This window comes from Gigantopelta aegis, chromosome 6, assembly GCF_016097555.1.
Source record: "Gigantopelta aegis isolate Gae_Host chromosome 6, Gae_host_genome, whole genome shotgun sequence".
Lineage (NCBI taxonomy): Eukaryota > Metazoa > Mollusca > Gastropoda > Neomphalida > Peltospiridae > Gigantopelta > Gigantopelta aegis.
The window spans coordinates 49,623,647-49,648,337 of NC_054704.1; the positions used below are offsets into that span (position 1 = coordinate 49,623,647).

Here is a 24,691-nt window from a genome sequence, read left to right on the forward strand (position 1 = left end):
GAACCAGACTCCCATGTATGAGATCCAGCACAATACCGACCGAGTTATTGGGGAAATTCCCACTAGCTACTGCCAGTAGGAGCACTTTATACCAACACTACTATACTAGTATAAATTCTGACGGGTTAGTAAATTTTGAACAATATTGGTCCAACGGACTATAGTGACATATTTTTCATTTTCTGCACCCCTGAAAGGGAAACATTGTGATATATCTGTTGATGGATATTGATTTTAAAATAAGAAATGAATTTCCATGTACCACTGAGTCACACTTTTAACTGAAATTCATGTTTGATGTGTAGCTGTTGTTTGTTTATAGTTCAGCAAAGAAATATAAACGAGAAAGGAGGTAGGGAGGTATGTGTAGAAAGAGAGAGAGGAGGAGGAGGTGAGTGAGAGGGATGAAAGAGAAAAATGTTGGAGAAGAGACAGACAGACAGAGTGAGGGAGGGAGAAAAAGGGAGGAAAGAAAGAGAGGGGACCAACAAACAGACAAAATGAGACAGGGACAGATCCAATACATTAGAATAGGTTTAGGGGTCTATAATCCCCCTCTAAATCTGCACCTGTTTTTTCCATTGGACAGATGGTCTTCCTGCCTTTAGCTGTGCCATATTGGGTTATGTTGAAAGGAAGTTACATGTACACATCTTTGGAATATCAGCTGACAGCACAGTAACTGTTGATGTACATGTATTATCTCTCATAAAATAGTTTTATACTGTTAGAAGGTTTTCACTTGTCATAGAAGTTTATATACTGCCCACAAACTGTTGTCTTGTCGACAAGAAAGGCAACACTTTCCAAGTTGGGTGTGTTTTTATTTAGTTATGTGTTTAGCTTATTAAATGGAACTGCATAAGGGATGGTTGGGATAATGTTTTAAGATTGAAGAAGAGTATTTTTATTTAACCCAGTAAACTTTACTAAGGATACATTTTAAAATATAAACAATAATAATCAAATTAGAATGTATAAATAAAACAAAGTAAAAATATTAAGAATATTCAGCATTTTACAGGCATATGATTCTTCCGCTAATTGGCAGAATTCCGCTTTTTAAAAAATGTTCCTGCTCCCAGACCCCCCTAGTCATCTCGTGTATTCTGCACTCGATTACACGCCTTTGGCATGCATGTATCATTTTCAGCTTTTTTAGAAATATTTCAATCACATGCCTGATTTTAAGTTTATAAAATATTGAATATTCATATTTTCCCATTCAGGATTCAATTCTTTAACTTTTCTGTGTGATTTGGGGTTTTTTTTAATGTCTTGTAAATGCCATATGACATCAAATTTCCTTCAGTTATTATAAAATGTTATATAAGAGCATTTTTATATAACATTAAAATGTTGCATAATTCTGGTATCTGATTTATTTATACTTCATTTATGCTGAATTCACATTCAACAGGATGTTCGCTCTGTTTCAAAATAGGAATCTCCTTATTGAAATTAAGCAGCTTATGTAAGCATCTTTCTAAACAAAGTAATTAATCTGCAATGCAATCTGTAAAATGTAGTAGGCGTGTAAGTAACAATATTTGATGATTCACCAGTTGCTACCTTATTTTGACAAATTTGCATTCAACATACATTTAATTTATCTTGTTTGTAATTAGGTATTAATGATTCCCACACACCCACACACACCTTTTTTCATCCTCGCACTAATCTTGATTTACAACAGAATTATTCTGCAGATGAATATAAACATTGCGACACATGTTACAGTTGTTTGATGGATAGTAGGATCTATATTTTGAAAACATTTTTCTTTTGATCTCAGCATACATTTATCTAGTTGTATTAGGTATTCATTTCAGCATTTTAACGATTTCCCTTTTTTCATCCTCGCTCTGACTACTCTTGATTTACAACAGAATTACATTGGGGATGAATCCATACAGTGCAGTACATGCTACAGTTGGTGTATCAGTTGTTTGGTGGATAGTAGGATCTGTGTTTTGAACACATTTCCCTAAGGTTCTCAACATACATTTATCTACTTTGTATTAAGTATCAATTGCAGCATTTAAAAAAAAAATGTCCATCTTTGTTTTATCCTCACTCTTTACAACAGAATTATACTGTGCATGAATATAAACAGTACAGTACATGTATAGCATGTTAATGTACATGTATCACTTATATAATGGATAGAGGGATTTGAATTTTGAAAATATTTCCCTGTGGATCTTACATACAGTATTTTAAATTATTTAATAATTTTAATGATTTTTCGGGGGGGGGGGGTATCCTTACCCTTTACAACAGAATTATACTGGGGATGAATATACACAATGCAGCACATGCTACTGTTAATGTCCATTGTATCAATTGTATGATGGAAAGAGGGATCTGTATTTTGAAAACATTTCCCTGTGGATCACAATATACAGTATTTTAATTATTTTTCTGGGTTCTATTTTTCATCCTCACCCTTTACGACAGAATTATACTGGGGATGAATGTAAACAGTGCAGCACATGCTACAGTTAATGATTTGTATTTTTGAAAACATTTCCCTATGGATGTCAAATTTAAACGAGCTAGCTGCCTCTGCCAACATCTTATTACTGGCACGAAAATCATATTGAATGACAAGCAAGCGGTCACACCCAGTGCTAAGTCAGCTGATTTCCCTCACTTGAACCGTAAGTCGGCTGTTGTATTATTCCAGTTTTGTGAGGAAAATGTCACAGTCACAGCCGAACCACAACACCATACTGCATCAACAACGTGTGTGTGTGCACACAGTATGAGCCCTCCTCTTATTATTTATATATATATATGTATATATATACCGAGAGAGGAGAAAAACGCATTCACTATTACAGCAATTCTTACTTCATCAACAATTAGGCACCATGTGTACTCACCTCATTTCTGGAAATAGATCAAACGTATTCATGGCGAGAGTTTTTTGATCTGTGCGGAATGCATTCACTCTAATTCTCAAATGACAGCCATACTTATAAGGCCTATTTACAGCCTGGGTTAATGTCAACTTGGCATTCGGTGAGTAGGAGACACACACACACAGAGCCAGAGAGAGAGAGAGCGAAGTGCTGGGGATCTAAACCACACTGCCATTCACTATAGAACACTGGACATGCAATTATTGGAAAATACCGCCAGACCAGGATATATATATTGTAATGACATTATTTATGCACTGTTAGTAGGAGGGAATGCCCTACCCTAACAGTTTTGCCCCAGGGAGTTTTTTGTGCTTCATGCAAGTAGTAAAGGTCGCTGTGTGGTGGCCCTGTTCCTAGTAATTTTATTGCAGATCAATTCCTGACTGCAACCGCTTGCAGAAATTGCTTCTGTCTGATGTGCTTTTCCAGTTTCCATGGAAACGTAATCTCCCAGTGAGCTGCCCCATATGTTAATGATGAAGGCAGGAGAAACCATTATGTCTGGGATTCTGGGCCAACCCCAGTATTTGCATAATATACCACACATGGCTCCAAGGCAGGCTGTGCTAGACTTTGTGTTGGTCATTTCCTGTAGAAGCCCCCTCCCCCTATTTTTTTTATATTTTTGATATTATTCAATTTTACCCTCTACCCCCCCCCCCCCCCAAAAAAATACACCTAAAAAAACAACCTAAAAAAATTAATAAAATTACAACCATCTAAAATAATAGTATGAAAGTATATATATTATGCATCTTCATAAAACAAGATTTTATTAGTTTAAAAACCCAACACTAATTAATCATATGTACATGTATACATATGTGTTATTTGAACATACATGGATCTCATCATTTTTTTATAATTCTGGCAAAAGCCAAAACAATACCCAACCCAAACAAAATTAGGTATGCATTTATTGTAAAATTGTTTTGTTTCTTCTTTAAAAAGAATCATGCAGCATTCAGCTTTTATTATTTTTAGACTTATTCACCTGCTGGTCTGAACTTTTCTACTGCCGTACTACTTTTCTTGGCTCACATGCAAAATGCTTAATACCAGTCTATGGTGTGACCTTTTTGTCATGACCGTTTGTCAGTCAAGTTGAAGTTTGTTCAGCAGTATACATGTATTTGATCACATTCCCACTTGTTTAGGATTGAGAGGTTGGGTTTGTTTTTACAACTAATGTGCAGTTCACAGTTTGTAAAATATCAGATACAGCTGAGCTAGTTAAAAAATTAAATCTTTATTGAAAGTTTCTCTTAGGGTTAAACTTAGTTTAATTGCTTTGAATGCATGCATAATTTCATAGATTTTCTTTTTCTAATATTTGGTATGAGTATATCTCAACTCAATAGTCTTTTAGTGCAACGTAAAGCACATAATGTAATTTGTTTTTAAAATTTAAAAATATTTTTTTAGTGGTGGTGGGAGGATAACTAGATGAGATAAGTTGAGGGGAACAGATAGTATATATGAAACAAAAACTAACGACCTATTCTAGTATTTCACATAAACCATGTTGTTCCACTTTACCACATATACTGGCCCCAGCACTGGGACATAGCCCAGTGGTAAAGTGCTCGCTTGATGCGCGGTAGGTTTAGGATCGATCCCAGTCGGTGACCCCCATCGGGCTATTTCTCGCTCCAGCCAGTGATCCACAACTGGTGTAACAAAGGCTGTGGTATGTACTATCCTGTCTGTGGGATGGTGCATATAAAAGACCCCTTGCTGCTAATCGAAAAGAGTAGCCCATGAAGTGGCGACAGTGGGTTTCATCTCTCTATATCTGTGTAGTCCTTAACCATATGTCTGATGCCATATAACTGTAAATAAAATAAAACATTTCCTTCCATAATACTTTCCCCATGCTTATCTCTCTCTCTCGGTGTTACAAGTTCATCTTATTGAGAAATGTGCCAGCTGGCTAATAACTCTGGTAATAAGGACAAAGGTATTTACATACACATAGGTAACTGATTGGCAATGACTGACACAAGGCAGGCCCCTTGCCCATATGCTGTAAGTCCGAAATTACACCAGGAATTACACCAGGAGTTACACCACACGGGTTACATCAACACAGCTGGCTGGTATAAACTGTTTCTATTTAAAATAAGCTTTCATCAAGTATGTGTCCAGCACTGTTACCCAGTGTCATAACCTGGTATGGGTGTCAGACTTGAAGAAAGTGAAGGCCTGTGGGTCTTGCTACTGTGTGTGAAACCCGATGCGGCTCCAGTCAGGGGATGTTGGAGGAAGATGGTGCAAGTTACTGCAGAATTCTAATCACTCTTCTGTGCTGATTGACCATCAAAACATCTGGGCTGTCTGTTAGGGGGCCTCGTTTGGGTTCTGTCTTGAAGTCTGTAAATGTTACCAGTATTTATTTATTCTGGCTGATTCAATTCAGTTTCTGGTTTTAGTTTTCACTAGCTGGTCATATTTTGCCATTATATAAATTTTAAAATGTAATATTACTTATCTCTATAAATATTTTATTATACTATTGTTTCATTGATCATTCCGTACATTTTACTGAATGTTATATACGGTAATCAGTTATTTTGGGGCGGGACGTAGCCCAGTGGTAAAGCGCTCACTTGATGCGCAGTCGGTTTTGGGATCGATCCCTGTCAGTGGGCCCATTGGACTATTTCTCGCTCCAGCCAGTACATCATGACTGGTACATCAAAGGCCATGGTATGTGCTATCCTGTCTATGGGATGGTGCATATAAAAGATCCCTTGCTGCTAATTGTAAAAAGTAGCCCATGAAGTGGCGACAGTGGGTTTCCTCCATCAATATCTGTGTGGTCCTTAACCATATGTCCGATGCCATATAACCGTAAATAAAATGTGTTGAGTGTGTCGTTAAATCAACCAGTTCCTTCCTTCCTTCAATTATTATTATTATTTTTTTTTTTTTTTTTTTTTTTTTTTTTTTTTTTGAGGTCGGGGTGTGTTTTTGTTACTGATCACTTGGCTGGGGTGTTTGGGTCAACCCATTTGTTTTTCCCCATCCGAACAACCAGTGCATCCATGACTGGTATATAAAAGGTTGTGGTATATGCTATCCTGTCTGTGGGAGAATGCATATAAAAGATCCCTTGCTGCTTATGAAAAAATTAAACAGGTTTCTTCTGAAGACTACATGTCAGAATTACCAAATGTTTGACAACAATAGCCATTAAAATTTATAATCTTTTTGCTCTTATGGCATCATTAAACAAAATAAATTTTAACTTTTTAACTAATTTTTTTTTTTACTTATTGCTTTCTTAGACTTTTAGAGCATTACTTTATCATTCCCATATTAAGACTAGTAGGTACAAGGTTAACATCCCAGTACTGATTTCCACTTAGAATAAATATTAATGGTTAAATGGGAAGGTGTAAGACGACTACTTAAACTCAATCTAAGTAAAATTAGCTCCATTGGTTAATTACTATTACCTGTGGATCTAATAGCACCCCGTTGGAGCTCATGTCCAGTTTACCTTTCATTCGACCAATCAAAACCAGACTTGCAAAATCATGCCAGTGATTTGATTCGCGATTATGCCGAGGATAATTACAAAGTATGCCAGAAACTAATTTCAATAAAAAAATGTTTATATAAAATTTGTTTCAAGACGAAAAAAAACCCTGTGATGGTATAGCCATAAAATCTGTTTATACTAGTGCACAATCCAGAGTTTATTACTGCATTTTCCCCCCTATTTTTTAATGTTGAAATAGACCAACAAGTTCGCCTATTGCATAAATATTGCCTATTGCCCGATATTTTTAGAATTTGTATGCTCCCGAATAACGCTATAAAAGGCGAAATGTAATTGGTCGATATTTAAATTGTTATTTATAGATGAAATGTCACCTAGACATAGGAATTCATGCAATGCTGTTAGCTCTACTGGTAGACCAGTAGAGCTAATTTTAATCAGATTGACTTAAACTTCTCTCACTAATCACTACCAACTGACCATTAATTAACTGCCTTGGACAGTCAGTCCAGCTAGCCATATATTGTCAAAAATGTGGGGGGTTTTAAGTGTAAGAATAGGACAGCACATATCACCATATCATTGGTTGAGCCTATACCCTGTACATGTACATGTTGTTAACAGAAGGTGAATGGTACAGATTTAAAGTACATTTACATTTAAAGTAAATTTGAAGTACATTTATATTTTCTACTGCTTAGCCAGGTGTAATGCAATGTTTTTCACTTACTCCATATCTTGCTGTAGAGCCACTGTGTAAGAGGCTTTAAATAGAATTACCACCACAGCTCTGAGGCTTTGAGATCCATCTTCAAAAGATAACAGTTCGTGGGGCATCCTTCCAACATTTCCGACATGGCAAATCATTATTTTCTGTTAAAAAGGAGTAATTGTTTTTAAGTGTAGTGTACTGTTAAAAAAAGAAAGATGTACATGACTACAATCATTGCAGTATTTTTTATTTTACGATATGCATAACAGGGTCAGTATGAAGTACATTACTTACGTAAGCAATTTTTTTTATAGGACATTACAAATGGCGGGAACAAGTGCTGTCCTGTCTATGGGAAAGTGCATATACCGGTAAAAGATCCCTTGCTGCTAATGAAAAAAATGTTACAGGTTTTTTCTGAAGACAATGTTTCAAAATTAGTACATGTTTGACATTCAGTAGCCGATGATTAATTAAGAGATGTGCTCCAGTGGTGTTGTTAAACAAGACAAAAACTCATAAATCATAAGTGAATTCTACACCCTAAATGGATTTTTTTTTAAACGTGAGTAAAAAAGAAAATTGACCCCAAAAAAAGAAAGACAATTAAATTAATATGTCACTTGATTTCTAAACATGATGTAAGAAAATCAATACATCAGTAGTCTTTCATGTGTATCATGTGCAAAAATACATATCTACGTGTTACATGCAATTTCTCTCTGGTTATTTTATTTCTCACTTTCTGAAATCCCCAAAGTGGCCTCATAGTCCTTTCTGACAGCTGGTCCTATGGAGATTAACCTCTATCTACCCCATATGGTAATGTGTGCCCCCTCCCATAGTGCATGTCCAAACAAGGTAATAACCCCCTCCCCCTAGAAATCCACCCCTGGGGCGGTTCCCAGCCAGGTTTTGAGCTCCAGGTGATAAGGTAAACTTGGGTTTCAGAGGCTATCTGGGAAGGTGCTAATAGGATTAAGCAGAACATGTATCTAGGAGATCTTTGGCTTCTGCTTAATTAGGCTAAATTGTCAGTCTTGAGATTCCATTCGGTGATGATGGACTGGACCAGACTGGCATGATGTAATATTCATTAGAGCCATCATTAGGAAGAAACTACCTTAAATTGACACATGGGTATTAAAATGTCTTGGTTAAATTAATGCTAAGATGTATATTTTATTATCAAAAGGAAATTTTGGGGGGGGAGTGTGGGGGGTGGGGGTACACTTTTTTTCTAAGAATTTTTTTTCTGTACTTCTTGTGTTTTTATAATAAATTAATGAAACATTAGAATTTATTGTTATTATTGTACGCAAATGAATCCAAATAAAAAATGCATTGTCCATGTTTCTATACATTTTGGTTTTTTTTTTTTAATTTCAACTTCAACATTTTCTGTAGTTTTTAAGAGATAGATAATTAAGAGTTATTTAACATGCCATGTGCACTTAATATATTTTTTTTCTGCTTTTCAAATGATGATTTAACTGGTTTCTGTCAGTCTATTGTTAGGTGCATGTAATTGAGAAGTTTAGAAAAAAACACCCCAAAAAACAAAACAGCAACAACCAGGTTTGGCAAAACTGGCATAAATGTCAAATAGACGTGTAGATAATGACAGTAATAATACTTATAACTATTATTATATGTGTTTACTTAATAAACACTGCAATATACTATTTTGTTATAAACAAATCAATAAATAGCCTTGAACCAATCTATAGTCTATTCTATCATTCTATAAAAATGTTTTTTGTAAATAATTTCAGTTTGGTTTGACGTAAAAAGAGAAGTACTATTTTTGTGTGCAATTTACAAATCAATGAGCTCAGAAATTAATAATTTGTTGTAAATACCATAGTATGTTCCCTGTGGGACGGACTATAAGTTAATCTTTTACCAGTACATTGGTAAGGAAAACTTATTTTTAAAATGTGTAAAATGAAACTTACTCTAGGGCATTCATATTATTACAAATTCTAAATTTTTTCTCTGATTTATTTCCTTCAGAATTTATGAAAAAATCAATCAGTAACTCACTGAATACTAATAACAATATTATTTTATTGGACTTTAGGGCATCCATATTATTACCACTTCTGAGTCTTCGCTCTTTTTTTTTCCTTCAAGATTTATTAAGAAATCAGTCAGCAACGTACTGTGTAATAGTAATACAAGATTATTTTATTGGCATCAAAGAGCAGTTTTATGTTTAAAGTTTCATGGATTTGGCCTTTGAAGTTTTGTGGCGAAGCATTAAGGAAAGGTATCTCTTGCACAGTATGTGCAATCTATCAGTTAAGACCTCAAGTGAAAGATGGTGATGGATGGACTGGAGGCCTGGGTCTTGATGAAATAGCTGGGGAGGCTGGCTAACTGTACTCTTATCCATTCCTCACTCCTCTCCACTAACTGACAAGGTGATAAGTACAGCCATCTCCAATTGCTCTACCTGGCCAGCATTTCACAAGAGTTGAACTACCCCATTTGTTGGGTTGTCCTCCACTTCATTGATTTGTTATATAGACCCAATTAAGTGATCAGTCAGAAAGCAGATACCAGGTGAAGGGGGGGGGGGGGGGGGGGGGGGGGGGGGGGGACAGGGTCTCATTTAGTTGAGAGGCGGGACGCAGCCCAGTGGTAAAGCGTGCGGTCGGAGTGGGATCGATCCCCGTCAGTGGGCCAATTGGGCTATTTCTCATTCCAGCCAGTGCTCCACGACTGGTATATCAAAGGCAGTGGTATGTACTACCCTGTCTGTGGGATGGTGCATATAAAAGAACCCATGCTGCTAATCGAAAAGAGTAGCCTATGAAGTGGCGACAGCAGGTTTCCTCTCTCCATCTATGTGGTTCTTAACCATATGTTTGATGCCATATAACCGTAAATAAAATGTGTTGAGTGCATTGTTAAATAAAACATTTCTATCTTTCGTTTAGTTGTAGAGTGCACACCTGAGATATTTGGGTCGTAGGATCGTACCCCATCAGTGGACTCATTGGTGTTTTTTTTTTTTAATTTCTCACCAATGTAGTATAACAAAGGTTGTAGTGTGTGCTGTCTGGTCTCTTGTTTAAATTACATATAAAAGATCCCTTGCTATAACAGAAGTATATAGTAGGTTTCCTCAGAAGTCTGCATCAGAATTATCAAACGTTTGACATTCAATAGCCGATGTAACTTGTTTAATCATGTTCTCTAGTGGTATCATAAACAAAACAAGCCTTTCTTGGTGGTATAGTGGTTAAACATGTTAAAGCTGGTTGGTACTGGGTTCACATCCCAGTGTTGGCTCTCATCAAGAGTCAGTTTTCACAGCTGAGTGGGGAAGTATATAGCTACTACACTGACTTCTCTCTCTCTAACTACTAATATATTCCACTAACCATTAACACAATGATCGTGACACTCCAATAGCTGAAGTATGTACCCAGACTAGCTTGCTTGAACCCTAATTGGAAATGACCAAAAATCAATTTAAGAAAATATTAAGATTATTGTTTGAAGATTGATAAAGTGGTGTTGGAGAGATATGTAGCTCTGATCTGTGTTAGAATGCTCACCTGAGGTACAATTAGTCATAAGATCAACCCCAAAAGACAGACTCGTTAGGTTTTCCAGTTCCAACCATGCTTATGTCATAGTCTGTGGTCGGTACTTTCCTGTCTGCTGGAATTAGAAGACTTCTTGCTTCTAAACAATAATACAAGTATCCCACATACATGTGAAGTAGTGGGAGCAGGTTTTCAAACTATTTATTCTCTAGCTCTAATGTGAGACACATGTACCTGATAGGAAGCAATAAACAGTGTGGTTGTGTGTTCTTTCCACTCTCTACGTTATTTTCGTCTGTGTATAACATGCTATAATAATACCGTAATATATTTTTCAGTTTGTAAGATTTGCTTATTTTGGTGCACTTGTGTTTGGCATAATTGGCCTTTGCCTTTTATTTATGCATAGACAGGTGGTGTTAATTGTCTTGTGGGCTGTCTGTATGTTGCCAGTAGATTTGGCAGGAAGATTGGGTGACTCCATATCTCTGTTAGCACCTGACTTTGATGATCAAGGCAATAGCATTTACTTAAATGCAAAATGTGTGATAAATGTAACGCATGTCGATCAGACATTTATTTGTAAAACCATTCAAATTTAAATGACATTTTTGGAACTGTCAATAACCGTCTTTTAACTAAGATTATTTTGTGGGATCAGATAATGTTAGTTTTTAGGAAATATAGACTGTATTTAGTTTACAAGATGCAGTTAGATGGTATCGCTATAACAGTGCACAGATTCATTGGATGAGTAGTATGTGCTATCGCACTGCAGTATCCAACACATTTTGGAAATTTATTTAAATATATCTGATTGGCTGTTCCATGATGCTGACCTATTTGTCAAATCCAAATTATCCACTGAAATTAACATACTTAAATGAGTAAAAAATTTGGAAATTCCCATCAGTATTCCAATTTGAGATTGGTCTGCAATAATAAAAATGCTTTACCTTTGGTGCAATAATCTACACTGCCAAATATTGTTATGTGTTATAAAGAAAAAACAAAGTCCATCACATTCATAGGCAAGATTAATAATAAATCATGAATTTGTAACCATCATAGTCACTAATGCATTTATATGCTAGCTGTAAATTCTTATATTCATTGGCAACACAAAATAGTACTTGTTTTAAGATCACCTTTATTTGATACCCAATAGCTAATGTATTTTTGTGCTTCGGTGTCATTCATTCATTCATTTATTTATTCATTCATTCATTCATTCATTCATTCATTCATTCATTGTTCTGAGAAGAACAAGTTATGCCTGATTAAGAAATGGTTGATTGCAACAATAAAATTACTGCTTAAACTTTATAGTTTCTTGTATCTGATTTTAATTCAGTTTTTGGGCTTCTTCTTTTTTTTAATTTTTGTTATTATTAAAAAATTTTTATTGAATATAGATCTGTTATTTTTGGGTGAGACCTTGTCTTGGTCTGTGTAGGTGATAGGTTCTGGCTTTGTGATGCAAAAGATTCCACTAACTTCACAAGCCAACTGCATCTCAGTTTGTAGTAATTCATTAACAGATTACCTAGGCATAACATATTAACTCATAAAATGGTAATATCGCAATATTGACCAAAAATTAGTTGCAAGGATTTGCCACTGAATGGTTGAATTGTAAAAAAAAAAAAAAAAAAAACTTTTAATTTCTCTGGATCCAGTACACTGATAGTAAATAGCATTCTCTTCTCTTTTTGTTTTGCAGTGCTATGCGCATTTTGCTGTCGAAGTTACCTCGACCGTGGATTGTAGATGAGAAGAAGGACGATGGGTACACTGCCCTGCACCTGGCTGCCCTCAACAACCATGTGGAGGTAGCGGAACTCTTGGTGCACCAGGTTAGTACTGCAGACAGGAGGTAGAAACTCATGGAGGGAAGCAGCTCAAATTGTGGGATGTCTTGTATTGTTACCGTGAAAGCTAGCAGTATGACAGATCAGATGTAGATACAGGACTTTGATAGGGAGGGGATGATGCTTGAAACCAGGGGACCTAGTGCATTCCAAAGTACACCGATATGCTTTATATGTAAGCAGTCCGCTCGAGAGACATCTATAGTCCATCCAATCCTTCTACAAAAATGTTTTTTGTAAATAATTTCAGTTTGGGTTGACTGAAAAGTAAAAGTTTTGGAAAGTGCAATTTAGAAAATAATCTGCTCAGAAATAAATAACGTGTAGTAAATTTCATAGTATGAAAAAAATGCTTTCCCTATGAAGGGGAATTGGTAGCAAAAGAAAATAATGTCTACTAGTACTCATTTTGTAATAGATGAAAAAAGAAGAGTGATAATTAAAAAGAAAAAAATCTTAATTTGCTGGTATTTTTTTTTTTTTTTTCAAGAATTGCAAACTAATTTTAGTGAACTTATTTGGCTAGTTACAAAAAAATGCTTTGTAAAATCAGTTGTCTCCAATTATTTATGATTTTAATGAAAGAAAGAAAAAAGATTATTAGAATGCAAATTCCACATATAGCCTATTTCAGCAATTCACCTCTTTTTATAGTATTTCGAAATATCAAAATGGCAATTACTATCAAAATATTTTTTTATTATCAAATTGTTACAAATTTGATAACAAGTTACCATTTATGGCATTTACATTTTTTTTTAGTTACTAAATTGCATGTTTAGTCATGGATATATAATTTTAATTGTTTTCATGTCCATGAAAATATTAGTGCATTCAGAATACTGTGAAAACTGATTTCGGAAAATTTCAGAAACCCAAGATATCTTCTGGTTTTGAATTCCTCTGTCGAAATCATCCTGAATCTGCTACTGTTGATGCTACAGTTGTAATAAGATTTTATCAGCCTTTAATTTCAAAAATATAAATATATACGTGTATTGAGTACAATATTAATAATAAACTCCTCCCCCCTCCCCCACCCTGAATTTCTATTAGTCATTACAATGTGGTGGGGGTGGGGGTGGTGGAGGAGGAGTATACAGAAACGGCTCTTCCAAATGTCTGTTGCCAGACCACGTGATCTGCACACTGTCTTACACTGATAAGAAATCCAAGCATTGACTAGACTGGTATTGGTAATGTGCCAAAAGCACTGTTTCTTTTCTTCGTTTTTTTTTTGTTGTTGTTGATTGTGCAATATTTAAGAGAACTACCTGTATATTTTAGTGGTAGATTGAAAATACTAAAGAAAAATTTATTTGGGTTAGATATCACTGTTACTTTAAAAATTCCACGTGATGTGGTAAATTACAAAGACTGAATGATGTTTTGTTTTAAATCTTCGTACAATCCAAAATGAGAAAAGTGCATTTTATACCCCCATCAGAGTGGTTGGCATACATATAGTGTTAAGGTGTCCATCCCTTCAGCGACAGAGAGATGCACCGCTGCATGCACACACAAAATGTATATCTATCAAACTGATTGCTCAAATATCACGTGCACCTAAAGAGTACTTTTTTGTTAAAAATCAGTTGGTTACATGTAGCGTTAATTATATCTAAAAGGACAACAGTGGGGGTGGGGTTGTAAGCCAACAAGTATGTTAGTCTGTTTGTCTGGTGTCTACAGCTTCAGTCTAAAAAATCTTGTAGCTTCTTAGTTGGGAAATTTGAGACAGCTCTTCTGTTTTAGTTAACTGAACCATCCCCAGGGTATAGTTCACCTACAGTAGGTATAACTGCCTGGGCATGGCTGTCATCGCCTATACATTACATGTTTTGTTCTTTTCTGAAAGGTAAAGTTAGTTTAACGACACCGCACATTGATTTATTAATCATCGGCTATTTGATGTCAAACATTTGGTCATTCTTACAGTCTTAGAGAGGAAACCCACTACATTTTTTCCATTAGTAGAAAAGGATCTTTTATATGCACTGTCCCACAGTGGCTGGAGTGAGAAATAGTCTAGTGGGCCCACTGACAGGGATCGATCCTAGACCGACAGTGCCTCAGGCGAGCAGTTTACCAATGGGCCTACGTGCGTGTTCAGTATCACATCGCAGAAACATTCTGCATGAACCTCAGTGTCTTACCAAGGCCGACAAAGCCTATGATTGACTGATATATTATTGACCACTGGCTAGACCAATATTAATGAATCCTCAGCAGTTTGAGTAAAACTGTATCGGTGTTAATCAAACTGTGGTATTCTGTAGATCACTAATAATTCCTTTCCAACTTGCATAGTTTTCAGGAGTTTCAGGTAATCCTCTTTGATTTTTATTGTCCATTCATCCTATATAGCAAATTTTGAAAAACTTGCAAAAAGTTAAAGAGTCAATTGAATTATATTTTTGCTATTGCAAAAAAGTTACTTTGTCTCTTGCCATCAAATGTCGTTTATTAATTTGTTTGAGACAACAAAATTTGCATTTGTAAAAGAGTATATGGTGATGTTTGACAACAGTAACCTATCTACTTATTTGTTTTTTTGGTTTATTACTTACAATCAGTATATAATGTATAAGCCATAGACAAATGTTTTTGAATATAATTGAATTGATTTACCGGTAATCTATCTCATCATTGAAAAATAACACTATTGTAATATTGATATTTATTACTCGAGAATACTTTACGTATTAGCTCAAACGAGACTTAAATGGTGAACACAAGAGGATCTTGAATACCATTGTCTCTGTATCCAGCTTTCCATCCATCCTTCTGTCCATTGCAGATACAAAACCAACTTGAATACCTCGTTTTGCTGAAAACTGGAGCTCATTATCTCACAGTATTATTTATTATCATTGCTTTGTATTGATTTTTGTTGGCAGAGGTGTTTTTGTTTATCAACAACTGTATTGTTGAGTTTTATTCCAGGGCAAGTCCAACATGGACATACAGAACGTGAACCTGCAGACTCCTCTGCACCTAGCCGTGGAGAGACAGCACACGCAGATTGTCAGGGTAAGTACAGTGCCGGTAGCATCAGATGTTTACATTTAATATACACTAGATATTGAGGGGATGAAATGCACAATTCATCGACTGAAATGGAATTCCATGTCCCCGCCCTTTTTTAGTTTTAATATGCCTATCTTTTATTTCTTAGAATTTCACATTAATTGAAAACTTAAGAAAAATGGAATTAGCCAAAATCTGAAACAGAAAATGGTCCACTCCATAGCATTAATTGCAAAACGTTCAGTACTTAAGGATATGTTAATCCTCTGTTATTTCCCTTTTACAAATTGGATTTCTTAAATTATGGATTATCTCATAACATTATCCCCACCTGTCCAAAATAAACTGTTCATTCATCCCATTGCAAAAATTTCACACAATTAGATGTGAATCATACCCGTAACATATTCATTGATATAGATATGGTTTTCCATCAAACTCCTGATGGGCGTATCACCGGTACTCTTGTTAACATACCGATCTTTAATATTTTTAGAATTTCACATTGATTGAAAAGTTTATACAAATGAAATTTGTCAAAGTGTAAAACAGGTTTTAGTTTTGGGATTTTTAAATTTATTTTTCTTTCACTTTCAGTTTAGATTGGTTCTAGAGTTGAATATTAAGTGAGTGTTTTTAATTAAGTGTGTTTCTTCTTATTGCAGTTTAGATTGGTTGAATAGTGACTGTTTTTTGTTATTTCAGTTGCTGGTGCGGGAGGGCTGCAACCTGAATGTACCAGACAAGGATGGTGATTCTCCGCTACACGAGGCACTGCGGCATCACACACTGTCTCAGCTTCGACAGCTGCAAGACATGCAGGATGTCGGCAAGGTGTGCATTCTTAGCTCTCCCTCCTTAGAAAATCCTTTTCATTGTTTAATCAATGTCTATTAGTTAAAGTTTGTTTTGTTTAATGACACCACTAGAGCACATTGATTAATTAATAATCGGCTAGTGGATGTCAAACATTTGGTAATTCTGACACGTAGTCATCAGAGAAAACCCGCTACATTTTTCCACAGCCTTTGACCAGTTGTGGTGCACTGGTTGGAATGAGAAAAACAATGTCTGTTAGATACCTAATATGACACAACTGCAAAATTAGGTCTAGAAAATAAGAGAACAAACCCATTGCCACAACAGTATTCTGGTTAGCAGTAAGGCATCTTTTATATGCATTTTACTAATAAACATAACTGTACGTGCCAAGGCATTTGGTACACTAGTTGTAGGGTAATGTCTGGGTTGGGAAAACCTACATCTGTACTACCCTATCAAACTTGATAATAAATTGCTCTATGAAAATTATATAAGAGAGCAATTTGCAGTAATTTTGAGTAAATAAATGAGCAAAATCTTGCTTACATGGAAATAGTTTTGCTCGCATCAAATCATAAGGATTGAATAATTGATTGTAATATTTGTTGAATCTCATGTGAGTGCTCTACCACCAAGCTACATCTCGCTCACAATTTTCATTGATGCCAACAGATTCACTGTCTCACTGTCACATAATTTGCAAACTGCTAATATTAAAAACCATCTGCAAATTTAATTTTATTTTGGTGAAATAACTGGAATTTTGTTGGAATTGAAACTGTGGGTTTGTAAATTTTTATGTTTAATTTGATGATTTTGTAAAATTGTCTACTCATCCTGAGATAGTCGTGACTACCTTTTATACCCAGGTCTTTTAGACTGCACCAAAGTCAAGATGATACGTGTTGTGCCTTAAATATGTAGGCTCAAAATAGTCACTCCCAAATTAAGTAAAACATGTTGACCTCAAAAACACAGAACTGCGGAAATATTATGCTTTAGTTAGATAACCATAACTTGAAATATCTACAACTCTTCAGCAGCTGTTAATAACATTACTGTGCTGAAAAGACCTTTCTGTGCTCAGAATAGACAGAGAAAAAAATTAAAATATTTGCCGAAATTAGTGAGATCTAAATTGCTGAGACTTGTATTAACCAGCCACCATATTATAATAGGAGCATGGTGTGTCTATGCCTCCGAATACATGAAAGTATTGTACATTTTTGTGTACACTAATTAAGGGTTAGTTTGGCCACTCTGAATTCTGGGTTGGGTTTTTTACCATATATTGTATGTTGGAATATTTTGGGATATTTCAAACAGATACCGGATTTGATGAGCCCACCTGGCACTTGGTAGTCTGCCTTGCCTGCCATCAGGCAGATATCTGTCATTAGTTTTCTGTAATATAAAAAATAACATAAAAGTGACAGACCCTATTTTTTAAACACTACGACATATTTTTCACTGCTAGAGCCATTTTGATAATTAAAATTAGAAGTTACTTATATTTTATTTTTTAGATTATCCATTTTCGTACATACGAAGTATTTCTGTCATCATGGTTTTTTGTAATAACCCGAAATACATTTTTTATAATTCTTAAAACGCACCTTCGTCTTGAGAAGTAACGGTTATAGAATGAAACTTAAATTTATTTTAGACGTTATATCCCCGTTTAAACCTCACAGGCTTTAGTTTACTCTATTAAACCCATTATATCCATTTATGTCATTTTGAGAAAAACATGGTTTTACTGCAACATGACGTAGTGTATATCACATTTTCACAGAAATTCTATTGCTGATTGCAGGGTTTCTAGAATTTTATAAAAATCCACTAGCCATGGGATCAGTGATTTTAAAAATGTACTAGCCACAATTAAAAATTCATTAGCCCTACTTTAAATAAATACAATTTTACAAATAGTAATAATCAGATATGTCACCTAAAGAGGGAGATTGAGCTTAAAATCCTTAGATTGGGGTAGAAAGAGGGAGAAAGATATTCATATTTACAAAATATGTAAATGCAGCATTTGACAAGTGGGTTTTTTCCCACTAGCCATCGGGCTAGTTATACTAATTATTTACTAGCCCAACACTGAATATTACTAGCCATGGGAGTGGGGCGACCATAAACTAGAAGCCCTGCTGATTGGTATTAACATCAGTATACCTTCACAGCTAACTCCAAAATCTGGAAATTGGCATATATTGCCGTTTTGGAAGTGAACTCTTAATATGTTTTTATGGGTATATTGGTTCTAGCCATCTGTTTAAGAATATATAATGTAATTAAGTTGCTACTTATTGAATCTGTTTCCAGCTGCTGATGGGTCTAGGAACACCCGGCGCGGACAAGAAATCCAGTGCTTCTATTGCCTGTTTTCTCGCTGCAAACGGCGCCGACTTGAACATCAAGAACAAAAAGGGACAAACTCCTCTAGACCTCTGTCCTGATCCCAATCTCTGCAAGGCTCTAGCCAAGTGTCACAAGGAGAGAAATAGGTGGGATACTCAGCATATTTAACTGATTTGGTCATTAGGACCAGAAGGGACTACAGATTTCATCTCTTTACTTCTGTTTGTCTGTCCGTCCATCCCATATATAGTTTTCCAGATGTTGTTTTCTCAATGCCTTGAGATATTGAACTGAAAGTTTGTGTTTAGCTTTATCATGTACTGTAATTGATCAAGTTTGACTTCCGTGGTGATTTACCTATTTTTGACAGAGTTATGGTCCTTGAACTTGGAAGATATGAACATTTGTTTTCCTGAATTTTGTTTTTCAATGCCTGAAGATACTAAGATGAAATTTTGTATATAGCTTTATCACATACTGTTACAGAACAAGTTTAACTTTCATGACAATTTACCCATTTTTCATTGAGTTATGACCCTTGAATTTAGGAGATAAGAAATGTTGTTCGGCCCGGTAGGGGACATGTATTGCTTTATGTTGCTTTAGCAGTACTCTAAGAATGTGTGTTATATTTATATTACCTTGAATGTAGGTTGTTTGGGAATTCATAATATACTTTAAAATTTCATTTTTAGCTTTGACATATCTGTTGACAAACACCACAACATCAGCATTAATATTTATTATTCATTGCTTCATAGAATTGTTATCTAAGTAGTTTTCAGTTATCTTAGATTACAATGGTTTTGTCACTGTTCTTCATCATGGTGCAGTTGTGACAACATTCTCTAACGTTTCCTTAAGAGTTCTCTTAAATTTTTTATAATGAGTTCTATAAACATCTGTGATCATGTTTTCAAATATCATTTTCATTTTTTGTTGATAGTTTGTTGATATGTTGGTTGGTTTTCTATAGCTTTTGTTTCTGTCTTTTAATTTTTATTTTATTTTATGTTGATATGTGTTATTAATTGTGCCTTTCATGAATGTGACCCTTTCACAGCTACTTACACTATTCTTGTTAATTATGTTATAATGTTTATATCAGGGGTGGGAATTCTTCTCGGATCCTCGGTTTTCCTCTCATGGAACATTGCGTTTCCTCGCATTTTAATCGTCCTTTCCTCCAAAATGTCTCAGATGGCACAGATTTTAACCTAGGATTTCAAGAATTTCCGGGACCCCTCTAGATTTCCTCTTTTTTACAGTTCACCAATTCCCACCCTTGTTATATTGATGTAGATCATCAAGCTTTGTTTGACACTCAATAGCTGACATTTTTTGGTCCTGGGATGTCATTAAATATCCATTTATTAATTTATTTATACATGTACTTGTGTTACCTCATATTTTTTGGTTATTTGGAAATTCATAATAATTTTCAACATTTCATTTCTTTAGTCTGACATATCTGTTGACGAACCCCACGACACCAGCGTCGAATGCTGCCGTGATTCGCAACGACCAGGAATCTCTGGAAGAGTGTATGGTCTGTTCCGACATGAAGCGAGACACTCTGTTTGGACCGTGCGGTCACATTGCCACGTGCTCTCTCTGCTCTCCCCGGGTCAAGAAGTGTCTCATGTGCAAGGAACCAGTGCAGTCACGTACCAAGGTACTGTTTGCCTTTTTTAATCAAAAACATTTCTAATAGAGTACACAGATTAGTAGATTACATCAAGGGGTGTTCTCATTATGCGATTAATTGCACCGACTTGTCACATGCGATCGAATCGTACTGTGAGAACGACTTTAGTCGTATTTGTTCCGATTTTTGTAGGACCGACAAATCGCATGTGACAAATTGGTGTGAATAATCATATGATGAGAATGCCCCTTTAGCTATTAGCACTTTTTTCAAAAAGCAGCAAATAGCCTGAAAATAGCCTAATTCAATGAAAACAAATTTGCCTTTTAAATTATTGTTTTTTATCCAAAATATCTTTTTATATAGCAAACAGCAAAAACATATTTCATATATAAGCCAATAACACTAAAAGTACTATCTATTAGAAACAGTCAACCAGATTAAAAGTCCCCCACTTTTCAAACAATACCCCAAAAATCAGTTTCTACAAAAATGTTTTAATATAAATTATAATAGTATACAGGGGATGTTTGCATTCATCATTAAGAAGATCAATATTACATGTATATTTATCTGTGGGAAATGTTGAAGGATTTATGCACTACCGTATACGCAAATATTTCCGCAGCTAAAATAGTTTGCGATCGGGCTTTCATGTTACATTTTCGCAAGGAATTATTTTCGCGACTGTGTCCCCCGATAATAAAATCAAAATTATCCATATTTCATTTGCCAAACTCTTTTCAATGACGATTTCACGCACACACTTCATGTTCACCATGCTGTCAGCAAGACATCAATGTTGTATGTATGTCTGATAAGACATGTTATTGGTGGAATACACACATGTGATACAGAAAATTGAAAAATGCAAATATCAGAAGAAATAACTTTTAATTATTGATGGTACCCACAAACTTCCATTCAAGGTTATAAAGAAAACAAACAAAACTGAGATTACAGACTTACACCCAACTGTGTCACTTCGACAAAATTCACGTGACCATGCAGGTTTACAGAACCACGTGACCTTGTGGATAATTTGGTGGTAAAGACAAAGTACATATGAAACTCTGTATAAATTTAACAGGTATCTCTGACTGCTTGTCTTTTGTATCCATGAAAATACCATCTTCATAAATCAAAGCTAATATTCGTTCCTCGTATTCAGCCTTGATACATGTCGTCAAGAAATCATGCCACAAAATGCTTAAATTTCATTGGATGCGATGAGATCTGATTGCAACGAATCGCAACGCTCCTTATAGATTCCCTTGTTATTGTAAACAAAGATGGCAGCGTCAGCGTCCGTGGAAACGTGTCGTGTTTGTCACGATATGTTAAAAAAAAAGGTTTCGGCGGTTAATTTTTGATATTGCTTTCAAGATTGTCACATGTTACCGATGCTGTGATTGGTCAGCGATGTCATTGTGTAAGGGACATAATCGGTGTTACAAATTTTCTTCCAATAGAGGGCGCTAGTAGTGGATATCAGTAATCTTGACTACATGTATCAAGGCTGAATACGAGGAACGAATATTAGCCTTGATTTACGAAGATGTGAAAATACTAAATCGGAAATAACTTCGCGTGTAATTAAGTTCGCAGTGCTGTCAACTTCGCAGTGCTGTCAACGTGTTCGCGGTATATTTTATTCGCGAACATTTTTGCGTATACGGTATTCTTCTTTTCAGCTATTTAGGGTTCTTTTTAATAGTACTAATGATATATTTGTTGTCTGTTGACAGATCGAGGAATGTGTTGTGTGTTCGGACAAGAAGGCATCAATGATGTTCAAGCCATGTGGTCACATGTGTGCCTGTGATGGTAACTTACACTTACTGATACATATTTTGTATTACAGTAAATAGGGCTGGATATAGATAGCTCAGTGGTGGAGCACTGGACTGAGGTGTGATGGGTTGCAAGATCAATCATCCTCAGTGGACTAGGGATTTTTTTTTTCTTTCATCATCTCAACCAGGGTGGGATTTTTGTCAGTCGGTTGAGCGCTCAGCTGAGATGCTTGCATTGCAGGATCAAACCACGTTGGTGGATCCATTCAACTGATTGGTGTTTTTCTCGTTCCAACCAGTGCGCCACAACTGGTCAAAGGCCGCGGTATGTGCTTTCCTGTCTGTGAAAAAGTGCATTTAAAAGATCCCTTGCTGCTAATGGAAAAATGCGGCGGGTTTCCACTGTTGACTATGTGTCAGAATTACCAAATGTTTGACATCCAATAACTGATGATTCATTAATCAATGTGCTCTAGTGGTGTCAAAAGAAACAATCATCTCAACCAGTGTTTCACAGTTTTTCTGTTGTTGTGTATTGTTCTGTCTGTGGAAAGTGACTATAAAAGATCTCTTGCTGTTTTTTCTATTGCTGTTACGGCAGTGGGTTTCTTCTCTTTGGATCAAGTGTCAAAATAAACATATTAAAACACCAAATAGTTATAATGGGTAGACGTGTCATCAAACAAATATTCCTTTACATTTAAATACATTATAATTTCAATTTCTCATGTTTTATACATTGTTGTAGAATGCATGAGAAATTATACACTTGCTGTGAATGCTATTCAAATAATTAGAAATGCTATTTTATATAATTAGTGTTAACCTTTAATGTCTATCTGTATTGTATTGCAGTGTTATTGTAAAGCTGAACTAAAAGAAAAAGAAACTGACTGTCTTCTTAATATATTTAATCCACTTATTTTTCTCTTGGCTATTGACTACAAATTAACTATTAAGAGAAATGTTTTAGTTGGAGTATTTGACTTATTCCTTACTACATTTTTCTGTTCACTCCTTTGTGTTAATACTGGACATCTTAGTAAACATACAAAACTAAATGGTTTTTTTTTTACTAGTCCAGGGGAGACGATTGTTTTTTTTTTACCAAGGTTTACTTTTCTTTTCTTTGCAGGTTGTGCTGCCCTTATGAAGAAGTGTGTGCAGTGTCGAGCATCCATTGAGAAAAATATACCATTCATTGTATGTTGTGGTGGCACCCGTAAGTTTACAGTTATCTCATATTATTATATTTTTATTATCAAATAGATGAATCTTTTCTGTTCATTATATTCATGTGAGATCTTAATAATGTGGAGATATTCAACATTTGTGTAATGTAATGTTTGAGGGGGTTTGGAATGAGTTAGGTTTGCATTCAAAATATCTGGAAACATTTTATGGGATAGAGGGTGTTAAAAAACATAATTGGCAACTACAAGGCAAATTTGACAAATAATCAGTTTGTTGTAAATTTTTTGTTCCATAAAATTAAGTCTCTATTTGGCTTAGCATCTTCCATTATAAATAATGTTGTTCTATTATCTTTTCCAGTATTCTTTCCCTTTTTTTCTTCTTTTTTTGAACTGTTTTTTTTTAAAAAAACCAAATGCAAATAATTTTTATCTCTGTGAGGATGTATTGCTTTTAGATTATTTTACTTTGATCCTTGAGCTCTGACAAGAACCAACAATATCAACATAAGTTAATTGTATCATATTCTTGTATAATGTATCTGTTATAAATCTGTCTTTTCCTCCTTATGTCGGAAACAAATAGATGTGTAAACTGGTAATCTATTTGGGGCTTTTTAAATCAGTTTTGCAAAATGATGTAGATACTGTAATTCCCCTCTAATATTTATTTACCATATTACAGCACCACCGGCTCCCCAAGCAGCTGGGGTGATGAACAATGGGTCACGAGATGTGTCAAGGGATATTCAGAAGTTGCAACAGCAATTACAGGATATAAAAGATCAGGTAATTCACATGTACATGGTTTTTTGTTGTTGTGACAGTTTTCGGTGGGGGAATTACCAAAAATAACCTAAAAAGTATGGTTTTGCCCATAGCAGATGTGTGTTTCAGCTATTGGTGTTGGTGTTTGTCATGTCCAAGAATGATCTTATAGAGGAACACTTGCTGCAGATTGATAAGAGTATCCTATGTGGTGATGTCAGGTTTCTTCTCTTACCTAACATGTGGTGGGGAGTCAGTAGATAGTCATTCAGGGCTAGTTTTGGGTGAGCAAAACAATTTGCCAAATTGTTTATTAAACTTTAAAAACTGCAGAAATTGTCAGTTATTTTCTTTAAAAATGTTAATTATTACATGAAATTATTTCGCCAAACTGAAATGAAATTCGCCAACTACTTTCAAAATTCGCATTTGGCGAGTGCCAGAGCTAGTCCTGTGTGACTCATTTATCTGTTGTATTTTCTATGT

The 24,691-nt window shown here is 35.2% G+C and overlaps 1 protein-coding gene across 1 annotated transcript in view; it reads left to right on the forward strand.

Annotated features, from left to right (window-relative positions):
* LOC121374225 (E3 ubiquitin-protein ligase MIB1-like) overlaps positions 1 to 24,691 on the forward strand; it is a 97,758-nt gene that overhangs the window by 67,624 nt on the left and 5,443 nt on the right. Inside the window, exons 14-21 of the mRNA XM_041501223.1 lie at positions 12,434 to 12,566; positions 15,528 to 15,614; positions 16,317 to 16,445; positions 18,765 to 18,946; positions 20,262 to 20,475; positions 22,197 to 22,275; positions 23,380 to 23,466; positions 24,123 to 24,226. Of these exons, the coding sequence (XP_041357157.1) occupies positions 12,434 to 12,566; positions 15,528 to 15,614; positions 16,317 to 16,445; positions 18,765 to 18,946; positions 20,262 to 20,475; positions 22,197 to 22,275; positions 23,380 to 23,466; positions 24,123 to 24,226 (1,015 nt within the window). The remainder of the gene's footprint in view (positions 1 to 12,433; positions 12,567 to 15,527; positions 15,615 to 16,316; positions 16,446 to 18,764; positions 18,947 to 20,261; positions 20,476 to 22,196; positions 22,276 to 23,379; positions 23,467 to 24,122; positions 24,227 to 24,691) is intronic.